Raw genomic sequence first — 12130 nt, forward strand, 5'->3', positions numbered from 1 at the left:
GTTTAACTCCACCAACTTCATTACTGTACCACAACTAAACTACAGTATATAAACCTACCCATTACCACTATTACATAGAAGTGATACCTGGTTTTTCAGATAGTCTTTCTTTTTCCTCCTCCTTCTTCCTTTCCACTGCATGTTCAGATGACATTGATTGGTGGCCATGAGTCTCATGCCTGTGTTCCTCAGTATGGTGGGAGACTGACATACCAGAATAATCATTGATACACAGTAACAAACAAAAATATGAGGTCAATTTTATGAGAATATTGCCGCCACTACATCTAAAATAGATACCTTTCGTTTCAGCCTTTATTTCCTTTCCATGCTCAGGTGACGTTGTTGTTTTGTGGCCGTGGCTCTCATGTACATGTTCCTCAGATTTGTGAGAGACTGTCAGACCATAGTTATCATTAGCATAACAAGAGAAGACATCTTGTTGATTATTATACTTCCCTCAGCAACCTAAACATTAAGGACTGTATAATTAGGCTGTTGCTGCAGCGCGTAAAGATTACTGATATCGTCTGCCTTCTTTCCCTTCTCGTCATCCTCTGAGACCTTGTTTTCTTTTCCTCTTCTTTCTCTGTCAGATAGTGGATTGCCCCATCAGGGGCCTCAGCTCTGGGCTTGGGAAAAAGCTGTGAGAGTCAAGAGAGGCCTGAGAAACTCCTTCATCACTGCACTTTCACTCTGGGTGTGAAAGAAATGACATGCACTTCCTTTTATCTGAATGTCATAAAATCTGACTGCTGTTCGTGCTTGTTTCTTTGTTCCCTCTCATAATAGAAAAAGACGAGTATCTCTGCTCTTTTTTTTTTCTTTTTTACTGTATTTACCCAGAAGATGAATATTCATAGGATGCTATATACTGTATTGTATTACAGTAACATTTCTCCAAGGGTGTCCTTCTTTATGTTGAGATTTACCGTCTCCACACTGGCACAAAACCTCTTAAATCAATGTAGCTTCTTGAGACTAAGTGAGCACACACATCCCACTTTTACTGCATTTTTAATTGTCTCTTGCTCAACTTTTTTCCCCCTTTTCTTTGTATGTTCCACTTTCCCAGAGGGCTTTATGCCATTCCCATGATCCTTTGCATCAAGTTTTTAGGGCTACAATGAGCACAAGTAAAAGAAGAGAGATGTGAAACTAGTTCAGTTTGTGGATCAAGCCTCCTCTTCCTGTCTACCTTTTCTTTCATTTGCTGTAACACAGCCACAATTCAATAAATCAAAACACTACAATACTCCTCACAGACATGATTACAACTAAAAATACAGAAAACCAATCACACGAAGCGACCACACCGTGCACGTCATTGAGGGACTAATGATTACCAGACCGCTAGAGAATACGGTGCAGCATGCTTCCATCTGTGTTTCCCCTTGAGGTGTTTTTGCACGGGCGATGTATGTCTCCAGTTGTTCTTCTTCAGAGAGGGGCATCCTGCAAGCATCCTGCTCCCCTGCAGAGCGGCCCCCTTCAGGCTATCTCCCGCCTACTCGCTCCCCTTCATCCCTCCCCCTCCCTGGGGCTCCAGTGAGACAGGGCGCCAGCAGCTGTTCTCACAGCACCCCTGGACCATTTCACACGACTGGCATCATGCCATCATTACATCTCATCAAAGTAACCCGTGCCTTCCTCTACTCATGTCCGACTCTGGCCCCACTAGACCTGCTCTCTCACACATCTGTCACACACACACACATGTGCACACACATGCCGCCTAAAAAAACCCTCTCTTGTGGGGAAAGCAGGATTCTGGATCACAGTTGTTTCAAAGGCTGATGTAGCTCAGCAGTGAGCATAAATGCATTTAATCTCAGTAACCCATGCTGCCTTGGGGGTAGGAGTGATTCGAACCATTCTTGGCATTAATCTCAATCAGCTCAGCCCAAAGTGTCTGACATCAGACACTGGCAGCCGGAGCATTCAGGGGTTTCCTGCTTGCTCTACGCTGACTGAAAGAAGGTTTTGTATGAGTCTGTTGGGCTTCGTAAACCATGACAGTGATGGAGCTCTTCATCTGCACTCTCAATGGCAGGCTGACACTGAGCCAAAATCGTCAGAAAATGACCTCAAAGAACACGTGATTGTTTAATTATATCATGACACTTATATAGTAATGCCACCCCCCACTCCCCCACCCCACCCCAGTGACATAGTATTTTGTAATCTGCTTCAGTAAGTCAAGGTTAACGTTGGGTTGTTTTCAGTTTAGACCTGATTCAGTCTCTTTCCTGTCACCTCTTTATATCTTTCCGTCACTCTGAACCTCTGTGTCTCTGAAAGATGCAAAGACAACGTCAACTAAACTCAGATTTTTCACGAACCTTCAACGGCCTGAATTTATAAACCGTCCTGTTTGTCTCTCTATCGTCTCTCACTCACTCGCTCACTCACTCACTCACATTATCTAGATTTCAGTGTCACTATCTAAATTGAATAAGCCACCCTGACATGTGATACGATGCCGAGCAACATAAAATTATGATAGCTTGTGTATAAGAGCATTTCAGTGACCTTAACCTCCTGAAAATTGTCCATTTCAGAAGGGTTGTACACTATAAAACCATCATGGTGGCTAGAAATGAAAATGATCTCCCATTACTAAATTAGGTTATTCTATTTTCCTAAAGCGGGCTTGACTCTATTCTATATCTACTGTCATCTAAAGCTACGGGTGTAGCTTACCTCCTCCCTCACTATGCTTTGGCTCTGATGGTTTATCCTCAGTTTTCACCGGGTTTGAATGATGGTGACCGTGATGGAAGACGGACTCCTCTGTGATTGGAGGGGGGTGGTGATGATGATGATGATGATGATGATGATGATCAACAACCAAATGATGTGTAGACTCTTCTGGGACTGGGTGAGACTGATGTGAGTGCTCGTGGATTGATTTTGAAGGGGTGAGGCCCCCTGGCTCCTGTGGTGTCAAGGAAACACTGTGCTCCTCTGATGGAGAGGAGGATATGGAAGAAGGGAGAACCTCTGTTTTGTCTGGAAATGTGTCAGATTCTCCCACGGGTACTGACAAAGGGCTGGTGGGTAACACGTTATGTGTTAGCGAGACTGAGCTCTGTGTAAGTCTGGTCTCTGCCGGTGGAACTCTGGTGTCTGTTGCATCAGTTGCATGAGGACAAAGAGTATACATGCAATGAGGAATGAGCAGGCTCAGCATTAGCATTAGAGATGCTGCCTCAGATTGTTTATCCAGAGAAAGCCTAGTTTTCCTTCTTTTTTTTTTCTTCAAATGTATACATATACAAGCTCAAGCTCGAACGTTTCTACACACACAGAAGTGAGAACACACAATGAAAGTGTGATTTCACACTGCTGAGATAGGCTAAACTCAAAAGCTGTTCCACAACTCTTTCAGTGCTGGAAAGTGGTGTGTGTGTGTGTGTGTGTGTGTGTGTGTGTGTGTGTGTGTGTGTGTGTGTGTGTGTGTGTGTGTGTGTGTGTGTGTGTGTGTGTGTGTGTGTGTGTGTGTGTGTGTGTGTGTGTGTGTGTGTGTGTGTGTGGGGGGGGGGGTTCTGCAAAACACAGCAACTGTTAAAAGGTGTGACTATTGTTAATATGGTTGTAAAATGAAATCACACAGTGTTTGTCAAAGTGTATTACTCTGTTTTACACTTATATGGTTGTATATAGATGTGTGCATATGTGTCTGAGAAGAAAATAATGGAAATCCTTCCTCACCTCTCACCTTCAACAGCAACAACAAATCAATTACTCATCCATAAATATAGCTCTGCACACTTGTACATTACACTAACAACTACATGGTGTGAATACATGAAATTACTGATACAATTTTCCCCTGTTTAAACTGCTCTGATGTAGGGACTGGCTAATCATCACACTAATGTGAATCCTAAAATGGTTTGGTGGTCACATTTCCATTCAGCAGTTAGTTAATCAGAGCAAATAACAAAATTGTGATGCTGGACATTCAGCCTTTTGACTGCAGTGCTGCTCTTTGTGAGGTTTTTCATTTGCTGCACATTACAGTGTGTTGTGTAATTAATGTAACATTAGAAACAGGTGTGTTTTTACAGAGTTTTTAAGCATTTTAATTCAAGAAATATACCAGAAATACTAATTCACACACAAGAGTGACTATCCATCTCATTTAAAAAAAATCACTGATACACGATTGTTGTCAAAAACCGACAAACAAGACCAAGGAAAAGTTCATCAAAGCTGCCTCATAACCTCACAAACAACAGTTAACAGTTTTATGGCAAAAAGTGAGTCATAAAACCTGTTTCACATCCAAAAGACTACATAGTGAATTTGAGTTCAAACAATTGTCTTCCCCTAGGGGAGGCGGTCGTCTACCTGCATAGTAAAGTTTTTTTTTTAAACTGTTAAACTAGATAGCTGGAAAGCAGAGAAGGAGAAAGCAGGATCTGACAGGCTTTAATCTAGGGCTAGCAGGGGATTTAGGGTTCATGGGGTTTGTAAAGCTCTACATCATCAATAAAAGCAGGAGTCTACTTAATTTTTAACCATCTGATTGATATGCGCTGGTCGTGTAGCTCTCTATTCTAGTATATTCACACTATGATCGTGACTAAATTCAATTAGTCTCAACCTATCTAGTTTGCTTGCCTACCTGGAACTGGATGAGAATGATGAGGGTTTATAGAGTTGGATAGTGAGTGTCCAACTCCAGAAACAGAGCCGATGATGGAGAGAAGGGACTCTATATGTGAAAATAAAAGGTAAAAAAAGCTCACATTTTCAGCCATGCAACAGCGCCATCACTCTTTCACAGAGTGCATCAACAATCTAAGCTGATTCATTACATAATCCTCTGACATGTGCCTGTCTGTCTGTACAGATGGACTAACTGTCCCATGACACACATGCTCTCACTCTCACTCTCACACACACACACACACACACACACACACACACACATACATGCTTAAACTAGCATACTGTGTAGGCTCATGCGCTATCCCCCACTAGGACTCATTTTTAGATGCCTTCCACACTGATGCATTTGCATATAATGAGATCATTTGTCACTTGTATTAATATACCCGGTGAAATGATAACAATAATGTTTAATGTCACCTGTCAGTCTTAGCATTCTCATCGTTTATTACGATGAGTGCCAGACGTTGATTGAGCTCCACGTTAATGAAGACATTGTGATTCAGGACCGGTTAACATTTGCCAGAACACCTAATGGCGGCGTACTGAGTGACAGCTTGGATGTTATTAATATGTCACATGGTTTTCCAGGCATGATCCAATCTCCCTCAGTCTGAGGCCAAGTTAAGTTTTCATTTTTAAAAAGATGCTACAATTTCAATAGACAAGAGTGAAATAAAGGTGGTGTATGCATAGGATTGTGGTTGGGGTGACTGGTTGCTTTAGTGTAACGTGTAATATATTCCCAGTGCATGTGTGTATTTGCTGTCTGCACTTGTCTATCTGTGTGTGTGTTTGTGACTGTGGGTGTGCTTGTGCTGTACGCAGGCTCTTCTGCACCCCTGCCAGGACACCCTGGGATGTGATTTTGGATGAAAAGATGAAGTAGGGTCATGTGAGGTCATGGTGACTGGATAGGTAGATGTATGACTGGGTTTTAGGATTTGGTTTCTCTGACCCCCCTCCTCCCCCCTCCCCTCACCAAACGCCCATCTGTCCAGCTGACCAATGGGCTGCGAGCTCCGTGGATCAGACTCTCCTGCCAATGGGTTGCTAATCCTCATCTGAGCATGCTCAGTGACTTAACTGGGGCAGCGGAGACATGACAAAGGGTGCAACTACTATGACATGCTGTCCATCCCATAAGTCCGCTGTAATGGTTATGAAGATACATCTGCTACTTGAAAAGCTCGTATTTGCGTAAAATCCCACAATGAAAGATGGAATTTGCCTTTTTCTTTAATTCCGGAAAAAAAAAACCTACCTCAAATCTGATTTACATAAGCAACTTTTAGGTGGACAAAAAATTTAAATAAAATCCCAGGCTGCATATTTAGCTTTACAGTAACACTAATGTGTGCACATCTGGCTTTTTCTAACATAGATACTGGATTACTGGATATATTGTTCAAGATAATTTAATGTGATCTACTCACTAATGTCACAGGACCTTCAACCTTATGATATGATAAAACTGCATGTGTGTGTGTGGGTGTATTAGTGTGTGAGTGTTAGTTTGTGCGTGTACAAACAGTATTGGCGGCCGTTCTGTGAGAATAAAACCTAAGATCTCAGATTCCCCGGGAGGAAAAAGAGAGGATGAAGTTGATTTATGGGTTTCACAGAACTGAACTGCACCTTACACTCACCATAAATCTACACATACACACACATGCACGCACACACATAGACCCACATGCAACACAGATAACAAGGGTTTGCACACATCCGGGTCAGGTTCAAACCACATACACGTCTCTAAACTGGAGATAAAATAAGGCCGTCATACAACTCTACAAAATAAAATAAAGTATAATCTTCTTTTCTGGTGCAGCTGAATAGAACTGCAATCATATTAAAAGTTTGTGGTTTATGTTTGGTCCAAATAAGACAATCTACAGCTTATACATCTAAATAAAACGTTTAAATATGGATGCAAAACATAATTAAAATGACTACATTATGACTTTAAATGTAAGGAAAAAGTCCATATGTGATATTCTGAGATGTTTGTGTCCTTCATCGCGTGCTTTGAAAGCCTCCACAAAGGACTGCGGCTCTGTTTATACAGCGCTAAAGCGTCTGTCAGCTTCTTCTAAATCACAGCTAATCAGTGAATTTCTTTTGAGTTCTTTAGTGATGTCAGCCAAACAACAAAAGTGCTGTGCTGTTCAACAAACACTCTTAATGGATTTCCTTAAGACAAAAAAGAAAAAGAAAAAGAAAGTATGATGGCATCACAGCAGTGCCGAAATCCCAACTCCTCCCACGTCCTAAGTGCTTTTCTTGTGGAACATGAGAGGTCCGCTGCCTACCAAGATGGCAGGTTTAAATTTAGCATGAGCATTAACCGGGGGTTTGAGGACTACTTTACTGTACGTTCAAGTGGCTGACAGAATCTATTCACATCCGCTCCGGGTTGCTGAAAATCAGTCAGTCAGAACAAATAAAGCCTGAACGTCCATATAGTTTGACAGCCACGCTCTCAAGACGGGACAAACCCACGTCTGACATTAACGTCAGAGATCCATACGGCCAAGGAAACAGACAAGTGCATCTTAAGACCTTCAGTAAGCTGCAGGATGATTACGTATGATCAGTAGCGTGCAGTGGTGTTTCAGTCAGGGCCAGCACCAAAATCCAAAGTATTGTATGCCGATACAGCCAACAGAGCAGCCGCACACATATAGGCCTATGTCCTACAGTACATACACATTGTGAATCCAATATAAGGCCACTATTATGCAACAGTACTTAATCGACAACAACATGACAGCTGATCAACATCCGCAACGCACCAAGGCACCACTGTGCAAAATCGCCATCAGATCATCTTCCCTTAGGTCACTGCCCACTTTACAATGCACATACCATGTGACACAACATCAAAAACAGCACATACTGCCCGACTGCTCTGCACCCTTAGAGGAAACTTCTAAATCACTTCAAAAATAAAATCAATTTCTATAACAGACACAAACATGCTCCAAAAACGGTTCTAGATTTACTTCACAAAGAGAGAGAGATATTAGCCCAACAGCCGCGCCAATCTGGTCCAGAGAAAGTTTTAAAAAAACTAGCACTCACCGATTACTTGTAGATGAAATCCATCCTGCAATCCTTCATGATGAAAAAGGCACCCAAAGCAGGTCCGCAATCTTATCTTTATCTACCAATCTTGCTGTTAAATCAACCGCCATCACCTTTCCAGAATAACAGACAGTGCGTCATCACGCACCTGCCCATGGGCCAATCAGCCAAGCTCATTTGAATGACGACGCCCAGGCCAGCACTAGAAACTCTGCTTGATTTAGGGCAAAAAAAAAAAAAAAGCTTGACTTAGGGCGTTCTGTCAATAACACATCAAAATTTGATTGGCTGATGGTACGGTCACTCAACGTTTCGCACCCAATAGCAGTGTCCAGCTCGATCAGAGGGCTAGCAATGCAACTATTGCTGGCACCAGCAGAGGAAAGGAGCTGTGATGCGTTTATAGGACATAGGAGATTTGAGCTCCACAAAATATAACCATTCGTTTTCTGGATAAAGTTGCATACTGAACAAGTAATTGACTCCAGACACATTTCAGAATGACCTTTTAATTATGGAAAAAACTGTAAAAAAACCCATTTTTGACAGGGCTAGCAGTGCTAGCCTTGCTGCCCCTGACTGCACACCACTGCGTATGATATATACAAAGTCACAAACACACAGCAGGGTCAGCATCTATGAAGACATCCACAGGCACGCAAGCATCCACACTCACTTTGTCACAAGTTTGAAGTAAATCTACACTACACCGCTACTGTATACACTACAGCTAGTCTTGTAAAGACGTTTTCAAACCCTCTACTTGAGTAAAAGTAACACTGTACAAATACTCCAGTACAAGTAAAAGTCTTGCCTTCGAAACTTTAGAAAAAGTATTATCGCCTAATTGTATTATCAAAAGTAAAAGTACTCATTATGCAGAATGCCCCCTTATGCAGTGTTTTAATGTTGCAGTGTTTTATCTAGTTATATTATTGGATTATTATTACTTGTGAATTCACCTGTAAGTATGATATTAATGTTAACTGGTCAAGGTGAAGCCAATTTAAAATTTTTATGAATGTATCACATTTTACACTGCAACCCCCAACCCAGATCTTTCTAAGTAACTATTAATTAGTCCTAAAAGTCTTCTTATTCTTGAATAATAAGTGCCAGTGTCATAATAAGTGTCAGCCTGTTCTAGTTGAATAACATATAACAACAAGATATAAGTGTGAGAATCTTGAGCGAAGACAGAAAATGACACCCTACTTTAGATAATTCAGTGACAGGTTGTTTCCTTTGTTTTAAAGAAATAAGACTTTCAGGACTAAATAGACTAATATTACTTGGTGAGATGGAGATATTTGCAGTGCGTGCAGAATGTAAAATGTTCATCTAGAAAAATAGGAGCTGTCAAATAAGTGTAGTGGAGTATAAAGTACAACATTACTTTCCAAAATGTACAGTACTTAAGTAAATGCACTATTCTTCCTATGGCTAAGGCTACTTGTCCGAACCTTCCTGATTGGCTCCAAACTTCTCATGGGTAACAGCCGGGGACCGTTCAAGTCCAGCTTCAACTTCACCCTCTGTTTCATCTTCAGCTTCATTCTCATCCTCGACTTCATCGTCTGTTTCGGGTGCAGTAAATACGTTAGATGAAGCTGAAAGTGTTGATTAACTAATAGAAACTGAGTCTTTGTGAGCCTTGAACTGAACCAGTAAACTCACGATCAGCCCATTAGCAAGCGTTGTTCTTTTCTTTGATAAAACATACCCACTATTTTCCCACATAACCACATAATTGTATCTAATTATGAGAGGAGACCCCTAAAAACAAAACTCAGCAGACTTCTGCAGCGCAGTCCAATTGCTCAGTCTATCCATGCAACAGCCTTTTACTGTTGGGCCATGTGGAGAAAAGCCCAGTGCTGTCAGGGTTGATGTTGCCACTTTGCCGATCGTTTCTGTCTAACAGCTCGGAGGCTGAGAGCCTCTCCACAGAGAGAATCCCTAATCAAATTCCCTTTTATTCCTGCCTCCCCGAGCTCTTCACCCGGAATCACACTGCATTACAACACACTAACATATGCCTGCATCCTTCTCTCCCATTTCTCTCCCTTTCTGAGTCTTTTCTCTTTCTCTCTCTGTCTCTCTTTCAGCTACCTTTGCTGCTCCATCCTACACCTATTCTCAGTCCTCTCTCATCCCCCCTTTTCTTCAATCCAACAGCAGCATCTTTAGTCTAAATAAGAACAGCGGAACTGTGGAAGAATTCCTCCTGTGCAGGTTAGTTTGATGTGCTGTGATGAAAGGACATGGCGACAGAGAGGCCTATTAATAATGAAGCACACAGGGCCCGAGCTGCAGCACTGAGAGAGAGGAGACGGCAGGGAAAAGAGAAGTGACTGACTGGAGAGCCAGCTGAACATCACAGGAGAGAGAGGGGTGGGTTTAGGAGACATGCAGGAAGCAAGGTGTGGGGTTAAAAACTTAAAATTTGAAAAACAATGCTACAAAAAGATGGAGAGACAAGTCAGGAAGAGAGAGAGAGAGGAATACCATCTCTTCTGCTTTGCTTTGCATTATTACTTACTAGAACCGGAGGGGGAACCAGCAATTGTACCTGAAAGAGAAAAATAAGAGAAGGAAGAGGAGATGAGAACTTGTTTATTTATGCATTCAATTTGCCTAAAGACTCGACTCTGCCTCATTCATCAGACTCAGGTGGGAGAGAGAGAGCTTAAGAGCTCTTCTGCAAAGTAAGGGCTTGTTATAGACCACCTCTCATTGTCCCGGGGTAATTACTGTGTTTGCACCCCCCCCCCCTTGCCCCTTTTTTCCCTTCCCTTTCCCCCAAATTCAACCTGTTACACTTTTACAAACCCTCACGTTCAGAGCTTCTCATCATATATGTATGTTTTAAGAGAGCACCACCCCCTCCTGAATCAAAACTTTTTTGCCTTTCTTGCACATTTTCCCAGATTGTATTTATAGTTAGCCTAGCTCGGCATGCATTATACAATCTGTAGAGACCAAACTGTTTCATGAGCCGTTGCCATTTAACGTTGCATTTTCAACTCAAGCAAGTTGCAAACATTTCAATTTTTAAATTCCACTAATGGGATTCAGGAGTTTTAAAAGGGTGGTGATGGGATCTAAAGGTGTGTATCAGTGCCATTCGAACATGGCTGGAAACAACAGCATGATAAAAAAAAGAGCTTACAATAGGACCGTTCTCTGCAGTGGTAGTGCAGGTACAGGTGTGTGTGTGTGCCTGTGTTTCACTCTCTGTGTGTGTGTGTCTCTGTTTGTTTGAAAGGAGAAAACTAGGGAGGAGCTGCCCTAGATTATTATTTTATCATAGCTAGCTACTGTAGATGGCTACACTCTCTCCAAGAGGATTTCCCCCCACGCACTCCCCCGTTGTTAGACAGCTCTGATCTGCTCACTGCACTGCCACTAAGGTGACGACGACTCAGAGAGCTCCATCGTCTTCTCTCTCAACTTTTCCTTTCTTTTTTAACCCGTTTATCTGGATCCTGTGTTTCATTAAAGCCCTCAGAATGATGAACAAACCTTTACATTCATAAATCAAGAGTACTGCAGGGAATGTAATTTTAAAATAACTGCATGCAGATTCATTTGGAGAAAAAAAAGAAAAAAAGACAGGATTCTTGATTTGGAGGGTTGAAATGAATTGTAATGATAGCAGGAGAGAATTTGGGGTTATGAGAGTGGCAACAAGAGTAGAATAAACAGAATATGAACAATAATGAGGAACTATGCAAAAAATTTATATTGGGATTATTTTGACAGATATTGCAATTGCGATATGAGGCACGATTTTAATGGGAATGGAAATGTTTGCATTTCATCTTCACTGAAATCCAAACAACATGTTCCCCTTAGGCTGTAACACCACAAAGCTTCATTTATAGAGGTATGTGGTGACACATTTGACCTTCTATCAAAAAATTACAGCTTCTGCAAATTGGATATTGCACTTTGCCATACTGTTTTTTCAATAATATTTTGATGAAATGATCAGCCCTAATGAACAATTAAGAAAACATCTTCGCTACTCTGTCATGACTGTCACAGCATCCCTGTACTGAGAAGTGTGTCCAGTTTATTATGGTGGACCTGGATGTGGCACAATAACACTGTGGAGGCCTTAAAGTATGATCTGTTCCCACTTATAGCTCTCTAGTTTGTGAATGCCAGCTAACATGACTCTAGAGCTATCATCAGTTAACAAGACACAATGCTAGCATCACATTACTTGGCCTAAGCTACCAGCAGTTACAATTAAAAGGGTACTAAGGTAACACAAAAGTAGTTGAACAAAGAGACCTGCTTATAAAATTAAAGTATCTTTAAACCAACTGGGTTTTTTTAAACAGGAACATTT

General features: G+C 41.6%; 1 protein-coding gene across 1 annotated transcript in view; it reads right to left on the reverse strand.

The window, feature by feature from the left end:
• Nucleotides 1–12130, reverse strand: part of ntng2b (netrin g2b) — a 64955-nt gene that overhangs the window by 15079 nt on the left and 37746 nt on the right. The window contains exon 5 of the mRNA XM_062434783.1: nucleotides 11997–12006. Within this exon, the coding sequence (XP_062290767.1) occupies nucleotides 11997–12006 (10 nt within the window). The remainder of the gene's footprint in view (nucleotides 1–11996; nucleotides 12007–12130) is intronic.

This window comes from Scomber scombrus, chromosome 15 (genome assembly GCF_963691925.1).
Source record: "Scomber scombrus chromosome 15, fScoSco1.1, whole genome shotgun sequence".
Taxonomy (NCBI): domain Eukaryota; kingdom Metazoa; phylum Chordata; class Actinopteri; order Scombriformes; family Scombridae; genus Scomber; species Scomber scombrus.